Below are 18,736 nucleotides of genomic sequence, written 5' to 3'. Positions count from 1 at the left end.
CTCCTCGCCCGCCCTCTACGCCTCTTCCCGACTTCCCGCGCGACTTGCGGCCGAGCTCTCGCGAGACTTAAAGCCCACTTGATATATTTCCCGGCGTGCCTCGCTCTCCCTTTTCCTCCCCGCAGCCAAGATGGTGAGTAGTTTCCCGGCTACAGGGGGGCGCCTGCAATCCGTCGCCATCCGCCCGCCTCCGAGGTCCTGGCCGGGCTCTGAAGGGAGCAGTGGGTCGCGGGGGGTCTGGGCCTCATTGTCTGGGGAGTATGGCGGCGACAGGAGGCCGGTCTTTGGAGAAATGGGGTCGCGAAGGGTGGAGGCCTTCCCAGCTTAACTGCCTTGGCTCAAGGGTATGGAATTCTGGGAGTTGGAGTCCAGAATTCCATACCCTTGAGCCAGAAAGAGTCAAAGCGGTGCCAAACCTGGGTTTTCTGTCCCTCCGCAGCCCAAGGGGAAGAAGGCCAAGGGGAAGAAGGTGGCCCCGGCCCCAGCCGTGGTCAAGAAGCAGGAGGCCAAGAAGGTGGTCAACCCCCTCTTCGAGAAGAGGCCCAAGAACTTCGGCATCGGTGAGTCGGGTGCGAGGGGCGGCCGCAGACCGGGTTAGAGGCCCATCAGTCCTTCTCCCTTTAAACAGAGGCTGGATGGCCATCTGTCGGGGATGCTTTGATTGAGAGTTCCTGCATGGCAGAAGGGAAGCATGAGCAAAGCCTCCTTTTTAAGGCTGATTGCACTGTAGTGTTTTACTTTTCCCAGTCCCTTTGTCGCTCTGGGTTTGAACTGCTGCCTTGAATCCAGGCTTGATGGCAGCCTTGTCTTGTTGAGGCGGCTGTGAGCAAATGATGCAAGCGAATATTTGCTATCTGAGCAACGGGTGCTGACACCTTTACCCACCAAGATCGCTGATGCTCTCACGCCGTTCCTCTCCCACATCCCTTGGGATGGAGAAGCCCTTCTTTTGACTCTTGGGTTGCGCTGCCTTTTTCAGGGCAGGATATCCAGCCCAAGCGGGACCTGACTCGTTTCGTGAAATGGCCCCGCTACATCCGACTCCAGCGCCAGAGGGCCATTCTCTACAAGCGGCTGAAGGTGCCTCCAGCCATCAACCAGTTCACCCAGGCCCTGGACCGCCAGACAGGTAAAGGCTGCCAGTTCGTGGCTGGTCTTTAAAGCGCGGGGGGGGGGGTAGGGGATGGGATTGCAGGGCTCCCCCCATGAAGAAAGGGCTGTCTCAATGCACAAAGGGAAGGGCAGCAAAGAATGAGGCTTTCTGTGAGTCAATGGGGCACCTTCCATGCACAGGCCATTTCTGTGGCATGTTGCTTGGCCATGATGGGTGAGGGCAGCTTCCATTAGCTGTTGTTATTGCCATTGCCCCCATTTCCACTTGCCACTCTTAGGGGAAATGCCTGTTTGCAGAACTGAGAGTGGGAATTCTTTTAACGGCTTGTGGTTCTTGTCCCATTTGGGGAAACAAGCATTGCCCTTGGTTGTCATGCGCTCCGTTCTTGTGGGAAGGGAATCTAGAGAGCTTTTGGGTAGAATGAAACTGAACAGATATTAGAACTAGGGAGGGCTGGTCAGCATAGGTTTACAGAGGAGTTTTTGCGCATGTGCATATGATGCCAACAAATATTTGCTCTCTGAGCTTTTATGATGACTCTCAGCCACCAAGATCGCTGATGCACAAAGCTCAAATGGGGTTGTAGAAAACCATTGAGAAAGTTCTTTTCTCCTCAGAGTCTGGCTTCTGTCTTACAGCTACTCAGCTTCTGAAGTTGGCCCACAAATACAGACCGGAGACAAAGCAAGAGAAGAAACAGAGGCTGTTGGCCCGGGCAGAGCAGAAGGCTGCTGGGAAGGGTGATGTTCCTACCAAGAGGCCTCCTGTGCTAAGAGCAGGTAAACCTTTTCCTCTTGTCTTGTGAGCAGAAAACAGGCAGCCTTTTGGGCTCCTCTTCCCTTGGCAGTATCAGTAACAATGTGGCTGGCTATGGCAATGATGTATGAATTTCTTCACCTGAACTACAGACTGAAGAGTAAACATACGAGCTTTTTAACCCTGAGCTGTAGCAAGTTGTTTGTCTCCTCCTCTTCTACATGACCAAGAAGATGTGGTAGCTTAACGCATACTGACAGTAATTAATGACAAGGTCACTCTTCTTTTCTTTGGGCATCCTGTTATGTGCTCTTCTGCTTTCAAATGTGATGTTTTCTAGCAAACTAAATTTGTTTTGCAGGAGTCAACACAGTTACAACCCTGGTGGAGAACAAGAAAGCCCAGCTGGTGGTGATTGCCCATGATGTTGACCCCATTGAGGTAAGAGAACTTCCAGATCTGGTTTATTCTTGCAAGCGGAGGTGATGAAGGGTGTACATAGCATTCTCCAAACGCCGCATAGGCAGCAGTGCTGTTTGTGATGTGCAAAGAAAAAGGAAAAGCCCTTCCTCCTCCTTGGCTATTTTGTGGAAGTGCTTGGAAGGGGAGATCTAGGAAGCTTCCCCCTCAGAAGCCACATAACTTCCAGGCTTGGCTGTTCCAGAACCTTTTTCACATTTTGTGAGCAGACCTGTTGCTGATCAACTTTGTCAAACATGGGGTGGAGTTGTAATGCTCTCTTGGTTGGAGGAGAGACGCTGAGAACTCCCTAGCCTTCCTGCAAACACTGTGGGGCTCATTCTTGATTGTGCCAAACTCATACTGTTGAGCAGACTAGTTGCTCCTAAAGCCATGTGTTCTGCACTGTTAAGCACCCACAGCCAATTTAAATTAAGCCTGTAAATCAAACCAGATTTATCTTGGCTTGTATTCTGCAAGGTACTGTGGCACTTGTTTTCTCCTTTAAACTTGCCAGCTACAAAGCAAAGATTGGCTGCTGCAATGATGTGTGAATTTCTTCACCTGAACCCACACGTGAAGATAGAAAATATACGAGCTTTTTAACCCTGAGCAACAGCCAGTCTAGATAGCAATCTGTTTGTCTGTGCAAAGACACTTTGCAGCATCCCCAATATAAGAGATTCTTTGTTCTAGCTGGTTGTCTTTCTGCCTGCCTTGTGTCGAAAAATGGGAGTCCCTTATTGTATCATCAAAGGGAAGGCCAGACTGGGTCGCCTTGTCCATCGGAAGACCTGCACCTGTGTGGCCTTCACACAAGTTAATCCGTAAGTACCCCTAAAAGCTTTTTCAGAAGGGCATTTTCTGCCAAAGGACCTGCAGGCCGCAGGTGGTTTGGGTTGGTGGTTGGAGCTGCATCCACCTCCACGGCTCAGTCCCACTGTCATGCCATCCTGCCTGACTCCTCTTGTGTGGCATTGTGTGGCTTTTCCTAGAGATTCTCCTCATGATGAAGGTGTTTGAGTTCAGAACTTTTTCCACTGACGAGCCTGTGTTTCCTTTGCAGGGAGGATAAGGGAGCACTGGCCAAACTGGTGGAAGCAGTCAAGACCAATTATAACGAGAGATATGATGAGGTAAGATTGTGCCTTTGTGATCCTGGGCCCTGCCTTCACATTGGAAAACTCATGGGAAGTCTGCTTGTGTCTCAGTTTGTGTTTCCCCACCATTCCTTTTGTGTAGTACTCTGTATTAAACTCAAAAGGCATCTTGTAGCCCCAGCCCCAATTTACCCACAGGGAATATGTTCCAAGACCCCCAGTGGATACCTAAACCACATGAACCTCATAATTGCAGTGTTTTTTGGACCAAGATCAGGATAGGCTGCTGTACATTCCAGTGCATGGAGAGGTTACTCTATTGCTTGACACAGGCCTGCCTGCCAGACCAGCCTTCCCAATGATGGGATTGGGGCAGGGGAGATAGGCCCATCCCTGTTCTGCCAGTGCTGAAAGAGCCAGGCTGAGTTCTCCTGTTGAGACCTGGATGGCTCATGGAGCATCCCTTGAGTCACTGAGCAGCCAGGCAAGTGAGAGAGAGCTGGCTGCTGGCTGCCTGAAGTGGAGAGTTGTGGAAGGAGGTGTGTGGTTTCCTCCTTGTGTGAACACCAATGCTGGCCATTGTGCTGGTTCTTCCTGGCTGCACACTCTATCCACCAATAATTGGCCATAGTAATGTGGGCAGGGGGAAAATGAAAAGGTCTTAGCCTGGATGTAAAATTGCCTATGAACCCTAACCCTAGCTGCATTTTACAAAGTTACACTGTCACTGAGACCTGACAGATCACAAGGAACCCAACCCCCTCCCCCTCCCCGTGCCTTAAGAATCTGCTGGCAAACTTTCCAGGGCAGGTGATGGGAGCAGAGACATAAAAACATCTGCCTCTGAAAATTAGATGCAACGGTGGTCCTTCAAATCCCCAAAAGACTAAACTTGCCATATACAGTTGCCTGCATTTATTCAGGAAACAAGTAGATGTTTATAGTCTCTTCCGGGCAGAAGATTCACCTGCCCTTCAGTGGCTTTACTGTCAGAGTGTGCTGTGTACCAATACCCTTCCTTTGAGACCTCATTACTCTATGCTGCTGGGGCACCTATCCATTAGGTCAACTACTTAAATCAGAATGAATGATTGAGCCACAGACCCAGTGGCAGGGTCCTCCTGCTTGACACAAGCAGCATCCATACCACTGTTCTGGACATTAATATTCAATTTTTTCCCTTTTCCAGATACGTCGTCACTGGGGTGGTAACGTCCTGGGGCCGAAGTCAGTAGCTCGCATTGCTAAGCTTGAAAAAGCTAAAGCGAAAGAATTGGCCACCAAGCTTGGGTAAATGTATCAGATTTTCCCCAGGTTTTTCTGTACATAAAAATAAAATACTGAACAAAAATTGAGCTTTAGCTGCTTTTTTCTTGTGAATACTGTGTACAACTGGTCTTATATTTCTAACACTAGATAGCATATAGTCACTGCCTTAAAACAATTTTTTCTTCTGCCCCTGAAGAGGTGCTTTTACTTAAACAGCTGGAAATGCAAAACCTCATGGGAACTTTTGATTTCTGGTGGCAGAAAGTAGGTCCAGTTTTTCTGGAAGAGCCTTTGGGAGTTCCTAGATGTACACTTTATGCAGAGATAGGAATCTTTAAAGTGAAGAGTATAGATTGCAATTGACACCTGTAGAGATTTCAAACAATCTGTTGTACTCATCATTTATTAAGTGCAATTTCATTTCAAGAAACATGATTTTGTATTCTGCAAAACATATTGCCACACATCAACTATTATGCCCCAGACCATCACCAGTTTCCCACTGCTTCCTATGTTAACAAGCACTGCTGTCTGAAAGGCTTTTCCCTACTACTTTCCTGATAAGGGCTCTCATTGTCACCCTTTATTTTCTCCTCATTTCATGCATTTTAAATACTGGTTTGCAATACCATTAAGAAGCACCTGCCCTTGATTTCCCACAGAACAGTGCAAGACTAGTACTTCCTCAATGAAGGGAAGTTCCTCCTTTCAGTCCATTGGCAGAGGCATCTCCTTTTGGAGCCAGGCATGAAAGCACCATGAAGCTTAGAGATGGACCTTCTGAATGAACTTCTTATACCACATGTAGGAGGTGGCTGCACATAACCCATACCTGCAGAGTAAAACAATAAAATACTGGGAGGGGTCAAACTTATTCACAGCCATTAGAACCAAAGGCTTATAGGGTAGGTTTTTCTGTAGAAAGGGACCCCTTGTGATTGGTTCTGGGAGTCTTGCTGTGATTCCTCATTTTGTTTTCACTCAGCAACCCCCACTAGAAAAAGTAAAAACATTCACTCACCAGGTAATAATGTACTGCAAATGCTCATTCCGCAAGGACACCCTGGTCTGGCCGCCAATTGGCCCCCCAGGAATTGTGCTCTCTGGAGACAAAGATCAGACAGCAGGTATCAGAACTATAGAGATGTGCACAGCTCATGATTGCTGGGAATTCTGGCTTCACAGTGTGCAGCTGTCCCTAATCAACAATTCCTGGCTCAAGATAAAGAAAATTTATGGATCAACTTTTTAAGAGAATAGTTGCATGCCTGAAATGTTTGTGTGTTTTCAAGTTGCCTCTGAATTACAGCAACCCTGTCACAGAGTTTTATTGGGAATCATAAAGTTGGAAGAGACCACAAGGGCCATCCAATCCAACCCCCTGCCATGTAGGAAATTGAATCAAAGCATCCAGGCTCTGTTTAAAGACCTCCAAAGAAGTAGACTCCACCACCCTCTGAGGGAGTGTGTTCTACCCTCGAACAGCTCTTACTGTCACAGAGTTCCTCTTAATGTTGAGGTGGAATCTCTTTTCTTGTATTTGGCCAGAGGCGTTTTCCTTTGCCTTCCTCTAAGGCTGAGAAAGTGCAGTTTGCCCAAGGTCAGCCAGTGGGTTTCCATAGCTGAGTGGGGGGTTCAAGCCCTGGGATCCAGAGTCATGGCTGCCAATCACAGCTCAGAGAATGCTGTGGAGTCAGGGTTGACTCAACCTTGCATCCTTGCAAGTTTGCTAAAATGAGTACCCAGCTTATTGGGGACAATTAGCTTACAGTTGTAAATTGCTTAGAGAATGTTTTGTGTGGTATCATACTTGATTCCTACAGCTGCGTTCAGGATAAGGCAGAACCCAAGGAACCCTGAGCAGGCCCAAGCCAGGCTTCTGAATGCTGGACTTCTAGTCTAGCAGCTCTATTTTGCCACTCCAGGCTTTGTCATAAAACCTGCCATGAGAAGCAGCACGAAACAAACAGTCCAACATCTGGCTCCCTGGAGACTTACTGTAGTCAGCATCAATAAAAATGGGTTCGGCTCCTGTCACTCTTGCCATGGCCTCCAAGTCCCGATAATGCCAACGGTTCCTCTCCACATTGTTTTCCGGCACAAAAGGTTTGCGAGTCTCTGACAGTCTCACCACACCAGTGAGCTCAATTTCCTCTTCAGTCTAAACAGGAAGAATCAAATATCCATTTCTGCCTTTTTGAAAAATACACAGTAATTTAAAAAGGTTACAGAATCAGAATTTTTGCTGCAAGGGTGTCATCAGATGCAAATTCTGAGCTCCCACAGAAGTTGTGCTTCTGTTCAAATGCCAGACACCAGAGGAAAGGTCAAATGCCATTTCTAATGGCTGACTGCAGCACTCCTTTCCCTTCCCAACGGCTAGTAAAACGTAAACAAAGCATGTAAAACAACATTACGGAATAAATTATGCTGAATTTCATTGATACAATTCTCACTGAATGTAAAATTTTCATGTTTTTGAAATATTTCAATCTTGACCATAACTACCTCCTGTATTCTACAAGTCTCTCCTATTTTGAAGGGAACCAGGATTTTACATTCTCGTGACAAGACCTCATGTTTCCCAGCATCTAGAATATTTGGGAAGGACTGGTGCTGAGGGAGGGACGGATGGGAGAAGAAAATACCACTTAATCTGGAATGTCACAAAATACCAGGCCTGGCATAGCACTAGAACATGACTTTCAGAAGTCCAAACTCTCCTGAAATCATGAAGACTACCAATTTCCATTTGCCTAGGCTAAAAACAGAGACACAAGAAAAGAAAGCACAGCCAAACCTGAGGGAGGACACATGAAGGACTTCATTTGCTTCCTCCCACCCTCACCAGGAGTGGTTCTTCTAAAAACCAAACCATCTTCTTGTCCAAATTGTCCCTGTCGTGCTCCCTTTTCCTTCCCTCACCTGTCCTTTCAGCCTGGTCTCTGGCTTCAGTTTCTTTCTGGAGACAAACCCTCTATTGACAAGTATCGTGATTCTGGGAAGAAGGAAAAGGGAAGGAAGACACAACCTTTAAGCTCAAAAATGGAACTCCCCAAATCCTTGGGTACCCAGTGGCACAATCCTTAGTATGCCTATTCAGACTGGTCTAACTCCCAGCTCAATTTCTATAGGACTGCACCAGGAGTGTATATTCTTGCCAGATAGTTCCTTGCTTTTCCCCTCATTTGATTGAACTACCGTGTGCTCCACATAATATACCAACCTCTTTCACACTGCTTCCCCCCACCCCACATGTCCTCCAACACCTCCACACATATACACCCTTCCAACACTCCTCTTTGAGAGATCTAGAGGGAATGGAACAAAGCAAATTTCTATTCCTCATGGTTTATGGAGAAAAAAAACATTTCAAAGTCACAGCTAGTATCTGTTAAAAGGTTTTCTAAGAGCACAGCCCTATACATCAGTGCTTCTCATGCTATCTGGTGTGTATTCCCCCCCTCCCCCAGTGTGCCAGAGACTAGTGCCATGATTGTGCTCATTGGATACAACTGTTTCTTTCCTGGAAAACTCACCCAGGACTGGCACCAGTCCAGCGATCATCATGTTGAGTAACACTACTACATGTGACCCAGAGGTAAATCCCAATGAATTTACTGGGGCTTTCTCTCTGGGATGTAACCAAAGGACTGCAAAGGCCTAGACTTCTAGCTGGTATCATACCCACCCAAGGTCTGTACAATAGAAGGGTGTGATGACGTTGGCACCACTCTCTGGATTGGACATCAGCTGGCCCGCATCTCTTTTTTCTTTCTCCGGATCTACAAGTGAACGGGGAAGGATATACAACTCCTTGGAGTGGTCAAAATACCCTCGGACCTTGACTGGTTTGTACTCCAAGTCCTTAATTTCCAGGGGCCTGAGAAGGGGAAACAACAGGATTGGACCTGAGGGGTGTATTACAACTCAAGAGCCAAAAGGTGCAAAGTAAAGAGGAGCCAAATTGCCTTTTTACTGATTTGATATCAATTATTTTGTGCATAGTACAAGAGGGAAGGGCTGCTAGCCCCTAGTCATCCTGACAAATGAAACTCCAGTTGATGGGGCTCTATCAAGTTTGCAACCAAAATGCCACATTCTCACATGAGAAAAGCTGAATTCCACAAGTAGCACCTAGAACTATTCCAATATATTGTTGAAATAAGTGAGCCAGGAAAAGTGTTTAAGCAGCAAATTCATAATTGATCCATCAATCAATTTATTTATACCCTGACTTTTCCTCAAGTCTGGGATGATCATCAAATGTTTCTTCAACAAGCCATCAAAAGATGCCATCAAAAACTCCATGGCTTCCCACTGAGGTTTACAAAAAGCTAACCAATGTTGCTAACTTCTTTGTGGGAACAGCTTGAACCAAAGAACACATATTCTGCTGTACTGTTGCACAAACAGGAATCGAACAAAGCATGTTTCGCCTGTCATTTTGGCCCCATAAGACAGGCCAAAATAAAGCGGCTTCGGGTCACTTTGGAAGTATGCTGTTTAAATGATCATGGTCCTAAGAGTCTGGAAGCCGCACCAAAGCCACGATCCAATCCTAAGGACTGGAGTGCAGCTTGGCGCAGCTTCCAGACTCTTAAACAGCATTTAAAACAGCATACTTCCAAAGTGACCCGAAGCAGCTTTATTTTGGCCTGTCTGTATGGGACCTTTCTCTCCATACCAAGAAGGGCTTCAATTGTGTAGTTTCTGCAATGGATAAAGGAAAGCCACTTGGTGTCACTTTTAAAGTGACTCAGCAAGACAAGGGCAGAATAGCTCTGAGCCTGAAGATGTTTTGGCCCACAACTGCCTGTGCTGGCTTCAGCTTCTTGGAACCAGAAGTCCAAAATCTCTGGTAAGCCAAAGGATATTTTTACTGGCAAGACGTATTTGGTTGCCATCTCTGAGGTTTGGGAATAGATCAATAAAGTACATAATGTAACCTAGTATAATACAGTGCAGCATATGCAGGAAGCCAGATCTATTTGAGTGTGTATGTTATCAGTGGGAACTTGGCTTCAGCTTAGGGCTGGAAAAATGGCTACTCAAACACCAACAAGACATAATTAGGAATAAACTACACTGTGGATATGAGCACATGTGACCTATAATCACTTCCTAGCAGGTGCACTGGGTAACAGAAGTAATAGCAGGCAGGCAAAAACTACAACCATTGTAGAGTACCATCATATTTACAGATCTTTGTTCTGATTGGATTAACATCAGTAAGGAACAGTACACACCTATATTTTGATTATTTTGATTGGATAACAGGTATTCTAGAAAAGGCTAATGAGGGAATAAAAGAAGCCAAGACAGAGTTAGGGATTAGACTACTGTACTGTGATATGTCACTGCTGACAAAGACTTTGTCTCACATAGCTGGGCTGTTCCTGATAGATGATAACCTAGTCAAACATGCTGGAACATTGTACTGGTAAGGCAAAAATCTTGGCTATGCTTAACTAGAGACATGCTCAATTTAGGCTATGCTTAAATAGATATATGCTCAATTGTGGTTACAATGGCTAATGCTAAGATTTAACAATGCACAATGAGATAAGCCCTTGTATGCCTGTTTAGAGATGTTTAGTTCCTCAGCATCTAAAACTGTATTCCCTGATGGACAGCTAGTTATGGATATGACATAAGGGAAAGTTAGATCCTTTATAAAATGTCTGTATAATGTCTTAACAGACATTATGGAAAATATGAAAGTGTAACATGTTAATGACCATATGATGTAATGTAATGAATGCATGCCACCTTACGTGCAACGCAATGTGAAGTACTTGAGTACACACACACATCTATATTTCTCCCTCAGGGGAGGGCATATGTTTGTTTATCTGTTACTGCCTATAATAACCCAAAAAGAGCCTGCTCATTCTCCCATATAAATATCCTGAGATTCCAATACTTAACAATGTTTAAACTGAGTGTTGATGTTAAGTTGGCTTCTCTCATTAAACTATGCAGATTAAACAGTTTAGTTTTGGCAGCTGACCAGAAATGAGATTCCAGACAGAATCCAGATTAGTTGACAAGTGGCAAAGACCCTTGATTTCTCCATTTTAAGAGAGAGAGGGCTGGGGTACCTGTCTCAGGATTCTTCTCCTCCTTCCCCCAACTGGGCAGCACCAAGCCTACTCCCTTTCTGTTGAACTGGTCAGAAGCCAGTTGTTGCTACTCACTCTGCAGGTAGTGGAACTGGTTCCGCCAAAACCCGTGCTTCCAAGTCAGCAATCAGCTTCAACTTCCACTTCCGCCGCTGAATCTGGCACATTGATGAGTCTTGTTAGAGGGCTTTGTGGAACAACACTGGGCACACCTTTGCCCAGGAGCAAAGCTCAAAAAGACATCACCCCACCCCAGGAGTGCCAAATTAACTCCCCTTTCCCCTGACTTGCGCTGCACAGATCATTATGGAAATATTTGCACACTCAAAGCTTTCTTTTCTCTCTTTCTTAAAACAGAGTATAGCATGGGCAATTCGAGATAAATACTGTTTTGACTTAAATTTCCTGTGCGTTTGCAAGCATGCCTTCAAGTCGCCTGTTAATTTATGCTGACCCCATGAATATCATAAAGTTTTCTTAGACAAGGAATCTCCAAAGATGGTTTTGCAGGTCCTTTCTCTGAAAAATAGTCTACACAGCACCTGGTATTAGTTGGTGGTCTCCCATCCAAATACTAACCAGGGCTGACTCTGCTGACCTTCTAAGATCAGATGGGTTGTGGAGCCTTTAAGGTACTGCATTTCCAAATTTCATATACATTGATTTTGTTTATTAGTTACATTACTCCATGATCTCCTTGTCTCAATTTTTGTTCTTACAACAGTCCTGAGAGACGGATTCATTCCTTTGTTTGTTTGTTTATCCCCCCTCCTCTCTCTGAAGTGAGGTGGAGAACAACAGATTAAAATACAGCCACAAACAGAGCCATGACATAGTTAAAAACATAAACACCACTTAAAATATATATAATCAGTTAAATAACACAACATCAATTTAAAAATCATACATATTTAAAACAATCAATTCATAATTTAAAACTCATAATTTGAAAAACATCTGGCTAGGCTGCTGGAAGAGATTGGCTTTTAATGTTGTTTTAAACTCAGACTGCGTGCATCTGAGGAAACAGACCAAGTCTCCAAAAGCGTATGGCAAAAATTCTTTCACTCCATCTCAAAGGCACTGCAAAATCTCTTTACTACTTAAACTTAGACAACATACACAGCCATTGAATCTTTTCTGGCAAGTCATTCAACAATTTGGGAGCAGCTGAAGTAAAAGTCCTCTGGTTAACATTGCTGGTCTAGTCCTGACTGACTGAAGTAAATGTCACATAGAGGACATTATACAGAAGATGGCGTTCCTGTAGGTAACCTAAACCCAAACCTTTAAGCCTGTAGGACTTTAGAGGTAACAACCTTGCCCAAAAACTAACTAGTAGCCAGCAGTGTTTTTCACATAAGCGTGATATGATCACTTCTAAATGCATTAGTAACCAATTTGTGTGTCATGTTTTACACTAATCCAAGTTTCCAAAACTAATACAGAAGTAGCCCAATGTACAGAGCATTGCAGAAGTCCAGCCTTGAGGTTACAGCATGGCCACTGCCATCTTTCGGTCCTCCAGGCCTAGGAAGAGGAGCAGCTGGTGTATCAAGTAGGTTAGCATCAGATAAACATACTGGTCCAATGTCACCAAATGAGCTTTGTGGTAGTTATGAGGACTTGAATCGTTTCTCAAGTCACAGTCTATACTTTAACCCAGTACTCCTGATGTAGTTGGACTGCAACTCCTGGAATTCCTTGCCAGTGGGCTATGATGGCTGTGGCTGCTGGGAGTTGGAGTCCAGCAGTATCTGGCAGACCACAATTCCCAGCTGGGCTTTAACCACAATGCTGCAAAGGCTCATAACCCTATCCAAATAAAAGTTGCTCCAACAGGGTATGGGTCAAATTTTCTACCATTCCATAAATAAAGGTTTTGATTCCTAATTATTAAGAATATAGATTATTAAAGTGAAACTTTATTTATGGCCTCTGCCTCATGCCTTCTTCCAAGCAACTCTTGGTAGGATGTATGGTGTTGGCTTATTTTGTCTTCTACAAATGTGAAGCATCTAAGGTGAAAAAGGCAACCTCCTTGCCATAGGCCTTTACCTGCCAGGTGCCGAGGCAGAAGGTGGCCGTGGGGATCAGTAAGAGGCCCCACTTGAGCGCAGCGTCTTCTCCAGGTCTGGCAGCAGTAGAACCAGCCGTGGCAGCTCTGGATGACCAAGGCCTCCAGCATGACTCTGAGGAAAACAGCGGAAACAAGAGCATGGTCGGTACCCACTGGATAGCCCCAGCCCCTCACTTCACATAATTACCTGAACCAACTTTACACAGCGTCTTAGGGCACAAGTACGTCCTGACCTTTTACGTTCCCTTTCCACCTGTCTCACACAGTTCTTGTACACGTGTTGTTTTCCTATTGCTATGTAGTTACGCATGGATTATACACTTGTCCCTCCATGTTCGCTAGGGTTAGGGGCACAAGAGTCCTGCGAATACGTGAAAACCACAAAACCAAGCCATGTTTTGACCTGAGGGGACACCTCTCTAGGAATCCCTAGGTCCTCCAGGGAAACTCTATGGTCAACGTCTGACGGACACTGAGCATAGAAACTGCACTGGAGGAGCTACAAAGGCCTAGTAGTGTGCTCTCTAGGAATCTCTAAGTCCTCCAATGCAACTCTATGGTCAACGTCTGACAGACACTGGCCATAGAACTGTGCTGGAGGAGCCACAAATGCCTAGCAGTGTCCTCTCTAGGAATCTGTAGGTCCTTCAGTGCAACTTTTAAAGTTGACCATAGAGTTGCTCTGGAGGACCTAGAGATTCCTAGAGAGGACATGTTAATCAAGTCCGTGGATAATCAGATCCTCAAATAGGGAGGGATGAGTGTATTTGCGTAAACCGCGTTATTTCCGCAGCGCCCCGTTCCCTCCAGGGCCAGGCCCACCTGCCGCCCCCAACCGCCGGAGGACGCCCTTCCTGAAGCCGGCGTCGCCCAGCAATCGCCGCCACCGGGCCGCCATCGCCTCCAAGGCCAGGGCGGACACTTCCGGGTCGCGCGCCCTCGGCTTCCGCCAGTGACGTCACGAACTCAAGACCAAGCGCGGCACCGGAAGTCCTCCTCGGATCCTCTCGAGCAAAAAGATGGCGGCCGGAAGTCTCGCCCCGCGCGCTTTCCCGATTGGCTGGCCCCGCCCAGCAGCCAGGCTGAGGCTGAGGCGGCCATGGAGGAAGCGGGCAGCGAGGAGGCCGAAGAGCTGCGTCGGTTCCTGGAGCAGCACCCGGCCTTGCGCATCCTGCCGCCGGGGACGAGGGTGAGGAGGAGGGATAGAGACGCATGCATTGCTAGGACATCCAGCGAATACACACAGAGTGCAGATGTTTAATTCAGTGTAAGCAATGAAGATGGGATTTGTGGTTTCCTTTGTTGAAAATACACTCATCCCTCTGCATTTGCAGCGCTGGTTATTCACGGATTTGGTTCATATGTCCTCTCTAGGAATATCTAGGTCCTCCATTGCAACTCTATGGTCAACTTTCAACTAAAAGTCACACTGAAAAACCTAGGCATTCCTATAGGATTCTCTAGGTCTAGGATACTCCACTAGGCCTTTGTAGCTCCTCCAGTGCAATTCTGTGGTCAGTGTCTGTTGGACGTTGAACAGAGTTGCACTGGAGGACCTAGAGATTCCTAGAGAGGCGTCTTCTCGGGTCAAAACGTGGTGCTTTTGTTATTTGTGGTTTCCCCATATTCACGGGGGTCTTGTGCCCCTAACCCCAGCAAATATGGAGGGACAAGTGTACTATAAAAGCTTGGTTCACCTGTAATTCGGGGTCCCAGTAATTTGGAAGAATTTCCTTCTGGGAAGAACAGCTGCAGTTAAAAATAAACATGTTTAATTTCCAACGAACTCCTTGTTCTCCCTGCTGATTTCTAGTTAATAGTCCAGTTTTAAGATAATCAGTAATCAATAATTATAACAGGAGGAGGCCGTCGAGCGCTAACCCCTCCTCTGATACCGGTTTCCTCCTCAGGTGCGCTGCGCGCTGACTGGCCATGAGCTTCCCTGCCGGCTCCCTGCGCTGCAGGCCTACACAGCGGGCAAGAAGTACCAGCGCCTGAGCGCAGTGGGGCTGCCAAGCCAAGGAGACGGGGAAGCCAAAGAAGGCAGCAGCGGAGGAGACGGCAATGGCGGCCTCTTTGGGCCCCACCTCGTCCCCAGCACCAGAAACCCGTAGGTGCCTCCAGCTGAGAGAAAGGGAAGGAGGGCAGTGTTGGCAAGGACGCTTCTCCAATGGGACTTGGTTGTGCCACCACTTCCCCCTTCCTTTCTCTCTTCCTCCCTCTCAGGCAGCAGCTGTTCTGCAGGCTGACCCTCCGGCACATCAACCGGATCCCGGCGCATGTCCTCCGCCATGTCCAGGGGCGCCGCTTCCAGAAGGCCCTCCGTAACTGTGCGTCCCTATGGGGAAGGAAGGAGGGAGGGAGGGCCCCAGGGAGACAAAGGCCTCGGTCTGCAACAGGGGAGCAAAGCACCTTCCTTGGCCCACCCCTCCGCCCCCCAGGCAGCGGGGACCCTGACGGTTTGGCCCCAAGCCTCTGCTTGTGGCTGCAGGGCGGATCCAGGAAGCTTAAGGCTGCAGAGGAGGCCTGGGATGCGCATCTGGCCCCTGTATCAGCCCTCAGCAAGACCCTTTCCCCTTTCGCAGATGAGAAATGCCAGAGGGAAGGCGTGGAGTACGTCCCCTCCTGCTGCCGCCGCCGCCAAAAACAGCCACAGAAGACTCCGTCGGAGGGGCCCCAGCATCCTCATCCTCCTCGTCGGAAGGGAGGCTTCTGGGAGCCTCCAGCCAGCGATGACAGTGGAAGTGACACAGAGGACAGTATGAGTGACTTGTACCCACGTGAGTCGGCAGGGATGGGAAGGAGACAGACGGTGCCCGCGCCTGGCCAGGACAGGGCCTCGGACAGACTGAGGCCACAAGCAGCTTTGGTGGCTCAGGGGTTTCAGAGAGAGGGCTTACTCCCAGCCAGGTGCTGCTACCTCTAGGGACCAAGCCAAAGGCATTTTGTGGATAAAGCAGAGAGGCAGCATGGTGGCACTCATGGCCTTTGCCGTGAGCAGAGTCAGGCCTCCTTACAGCTGTGTATTATCCACAGACACGGTTGAGCTCCTCCCTCCTTCCTTGGCAGCCAGGTCTGTCGATCTTGAGGGCCTCCAGCAGATAGCTGACTAGCACTGAAAGAGGGATTCCAATTGCTACTATCCAGGGAGGTAAAGGGCAGCCCTGTCTCCAATGCCTGGGCTAAACTTTCATTTTGCTTTTTTCTTTTAGCTGAACTTTTCCAAGAAAAAAGTCTGGCGGGCAAGGAAAGCAACCATGACTTTGCCACAGACAGTGACGAAGAGGTTGCAATGCCAACAACCCAGAACGGTTGTGAGGACAACAGCGAGGCATCAGGCACAGACCCACAGATGGGCACCAAAAGAGGGAAGGTGAGGCCGAAGGTTCAAGAGAATGGGTGGGAGGCAACGTTCCCCACAGAGAGTCAGAAGTTGTGACCATGAGGGCGTGACATGCCCTTGAAAGGTATTTTCTCTTTGTAAGCTTTCACATTCCCATAAGTATTCAGGGTTTCTCTTGTTCTTCCAGAAGCAAGGCGGGGGTCTCAAGAAGAGATTCAAAAGTCGGAACAAAAAACCCAAAAGATTTGGGAAAGCTGTTGGTGGAAAGTAGATGTTCCTTATGTGACAGACTCCAGTTAACTGCACATAACAAGGAGGCAGTTGAAGAAGACTGGCACTAGAGATGTTTTGTTGGGTTTGAGTGGGATCGTGATTTTCATTGCAAATCCAGACTGTATGGTTGTATTTCATTTGTGTGAATTATATTGGTTTTGAGACTTTTGCTTTCTCTTGGTTGCTTGTATCCTCTTGGTTATTTTTTATAAGTTTCTAATAGTTCTCTACTTGGTTGTCTGAGGGAAAATAACACAGACGAGCGTGCAGTGAAGTCTAGTGTCTAGATCAGGGGAAGTAGTAGTGCCACTCTGTTCTGCCTTGGTCAGGCCTCATCTAGAATACTGTGTCCAGTTCTGGGCACCACAATTCAAAAAGGGTCTTGATAAATTGAAGTGTATCCAGAGGAGGTCGACTACAATACTGAAGGGTCTATAAACCATGCCTTATGGGAAAGACTTAGGGAGCTGGGTATGTTTAGCCTGGAAAAGAGGCAGTTAAGAGGTGATATGATAGCCCTCTTTAAATATTTGAAGGGGTGTCACATTGAGGATGGAGCAAGCTTATTTTTTGCTGTCCAGAATTAGAACACGAAACAGTGGATTCAAGCTCCAGGAACAGAGATTGCACCTCAACAGGACAGTAAGAGCTGTTCGACAGTGGAACACACTCCCTCGGAGTCTCCTTCCTTGGAGGCCTTTAAACAGAGGCTGGATGTCCACCTTTAAGACTATAACTTTTTATTTTGCCATGACCTTTCATGAATACTTTTATGCCTCATTCACCAGCAGAAATGGACAAACAATATCCCTTGCAAAAATTGTGGGGAACCAATTTTACTTGACAGCAACTACAGTGGCCCCTCTGTATCCACTCAGTTTTGCTTCCAGGACACCCCCCCCCCCCAGATACTAAAATCTGTGGATACTCAAATCCCATTGAATATAACGGCATAGTAAAATGGTGTTCCTTATATAAAATGGCACAATCAAGATCTGCTTTTTGAAATTTATATATTTTAAAATGATTTTCATGATTTTTTAATTCTGTACTGACTGTACATACTTTTTTCCATAGTCATGAGCCCTTAGACCTTTACAGATTTTCCACATTATAGCCACAGCTATTTGTAAAGTCACCTACATGTTTGAACGGTGATCTGGTTCTAATCTCAGAAAGCATGAAAGGTGTGTACCCAGTAGAACAGTGGTGAATTTCCAGCCAAATGGTCTCTGCAGTCCTTGCCATCCTCTGTTAAAACCTAAGTGGGTAGCAGAGGATGAAAATGATCACCAGCAGAGACCCTGGGAAAGCATTTTCTGTTTAGCAGCCCATTCTGTGCTGGGTGGGGGCTACTTCCCAAGTGCCCCCCCCCCCACATGCTGCCTTGCCAAGCGCTTTAGTGGTTGCTTCCACTGTGTTTTTGTCCCTCTGTATGGGACAGCATCTTGCTCAAAAGCATCAGCGACTGAAATGCCAGTGGTGGGCGCTTGCTTAGCCATTACATGTCTTTGCTGCAGTTAGCCAGTTGTGGTTTCAGCACAGTGGAGGAGGCCAGAGGAAAACCATTCCTAGTTAAGACAGACAACACACCCAGAAAGAGCAGCAAGAAACACAGCTCCCCAGCCAGGCTCTCTTGAGGCAAAACTATGGGCTACTGGAGCACGACTAGGGACCAGGTAGGCACCCAGCTGGTGTTGCACCTTAACTTCCATCATCCAATCTTCCTTCACGACAGCAACTGTCTGTATCTTGTTGTCTCACTGGAAAGTCAGCATCTGTCTTTAAAATTCCTGAACTGTCCCATTCTGGACAACTGATGACAGTGAATTTGCCTCTTCATTCCAGATGCAAAATTTGGCAAATTCCAAAATGTAAGAAGTACATTTAACAATGGGTGAAGTGGTCAGCCCTGCAGCTGAAATCTTGCACGGGGGAAGTCTTTCTTTTATGCTATCACACACTTAGTGTATAATCTCTAATGATGGATGAATGGAGAGATTTACAGAGCAAACTAGTGATGTTCACCAAGTATTTCTCTCCCTCATCCTTTCAGTTTATAACAGGTGGTGGCTGCCTGATGGTCTCTCCACCCCCATCTACACAGGACTCAAAGTCCTCCTTGATTTTGAATATTGAACGCCTTCAGATTCCACAGTACTGCTGCTTGCTCTGTGCTGACCTCAACACCAAGCCACTCCCTCCCTCTTTGCAACC

The 18,736-nt window shown here is 46.9% G+C and overlaps 3 protein-coding genes and 4 non-coding genes across 9 annotated transcripts; 6 read left to right on the top strand and 1 right to left on the bottom strand.

Moving 5' to 3' along the window:
* Positions 1-21: 21 nt before the first annotated feature.
* RPL7A (ribosomal protein L7a) lies at positions 22-4,780 on the top strand. Its single transcript, XM_042479019.1, has 8 exons — positions 22-133; positions 440-560; positions 980-1,129; positions 1,753-1,893; positions 2,232-2,311; positions 3,026-3,156; positions 3,396-3,465; positions 4,619-4,780. Exons 1-8 carry the CDS (start codon positions 131-133, stop codon positions 4,721-4,723), a joined length of 801 nt encoding a protein of 266 aa, XP_042334953.1. The 5' UTR covers positions 22-130; the 3' UTR covers positions 4,724-4,780.
* Positions 826-901, top strand: LOC121937412. Its single transcript, XR_006105120.1, has one exon. It is a non-coding gene; the product is annotated as a small nucleolar RNA SNORD24 (small nucleolar RNA).
* On the top strand, positions 1,606-1,678 carry LOC121937413. Its single transcript, XR_006105121.1, has one exon. It is a non-coding gene; the product is annotated as a small nucleolar RNA SNORD24 (small nucleolar RNA).
* On the top strand, positions 1,986-2,062 carry LOC121937410. The gene has a single exon (XR_006105118.1). It is a non-coding gene; the product is annotated as a small nucleolar RNA SNORD36 (small nucleolar RNA).
* Positions 2,868-2,946, top strand: LOC121937411. The gene has a single exon (XR_006105119.1). It is a non-coding gene; the product is annotated as a small nucleolar RNA SNORD36 (small nucleolar RNA).
* A 289-nt stretch (positions 4,781-5,069) lies between the features above and the next one.
* LOC121936621 (surfeit locus protein 1) lies at positions 5,070-13,857 on the bottom strand. 2 transcript variants are annotated; one of them, XM_042479014.1, is made up of 8 exons: positions 13,726-13,857; positions 12,882-13,015; positions 10,899-10,981; positions 8,390-8,581; positions 7,624-7,696; positions 6,697-6,859; positions 5,720-5,801; positions 5,070-5,553 (listed from the first exon to the last, which is right to left on the bottom strand). In XM_042479014.1, the coding sequence occupies exons 1-8, from the start codon at positions 13,799-13,801 to the stop codon at positions 5,373-5,375; spliced, it is 984 nt and encodes a 327-aa protein (XP_042334948.1). In that variant the 5' UTR covers positions 13,802-13,857; the 3' UTR covers positions 5,070-5,372. The 2 variants fall into 2 exon arrangements, with proteins under 2 accessions (XP_042334948.1, XP_042334949.1); XM_042479015.1 differs by having other exon boundaries at positions 5,070-5,530.
* Positions 13,858-16,683, top strand: SURF2 (surfeit 2). Of its 2 annotated transcripts, none has more exons than XM_042479018.1 (6): positions 13,858-14,092; positions 14,814-15,013; positions 15,130-15,233; positions 15,489-15,683; positions 16,116-16,276; positions 16,437-16,683. In XM_042479018.1, exons 1-6 carry the CDS (start codon positions 14,003-14,005, stop codon positions 16,515-16,517), a joined length of 831 nt encoding a protein of 276 aa, XP_042334952.1. In that variant the 5' UTR covers positions 13,858-14,002; the 3' UTR covers positions 16,518-16,683. The 2 variants fall into 2 exon arrangements, with proteins under 2 accessions (XP_042334952.1, XP_042334951.1); XM_042479017.1 differs by having other exon boundaries at positions 16,434-16,683.
* The last annotated feature ends 2,053 nt before the right edge of the window (positions 16,684-18,736 follow it).

This window comes from Sceloporus undulatus, chromosome 7 (assembly GCF_019175285.1).
Source record: "Sceloporus undulatus isolate JIND9_A2432 ecotype Alabama chromosome 7, SceUnd_v1.1, whole genome shotgun sequence".
Taxonomy (NCBI): domain Eukaryota; kingdom Metazoa; phylum Chordata; class Lepidosauria; order Squamata; family Phrynosomatidae; genus Sceloporus; species Sceloporus undulatus.
This window is presented reverse-complemented; position numbering and strand designations above follow the sequence as displayed.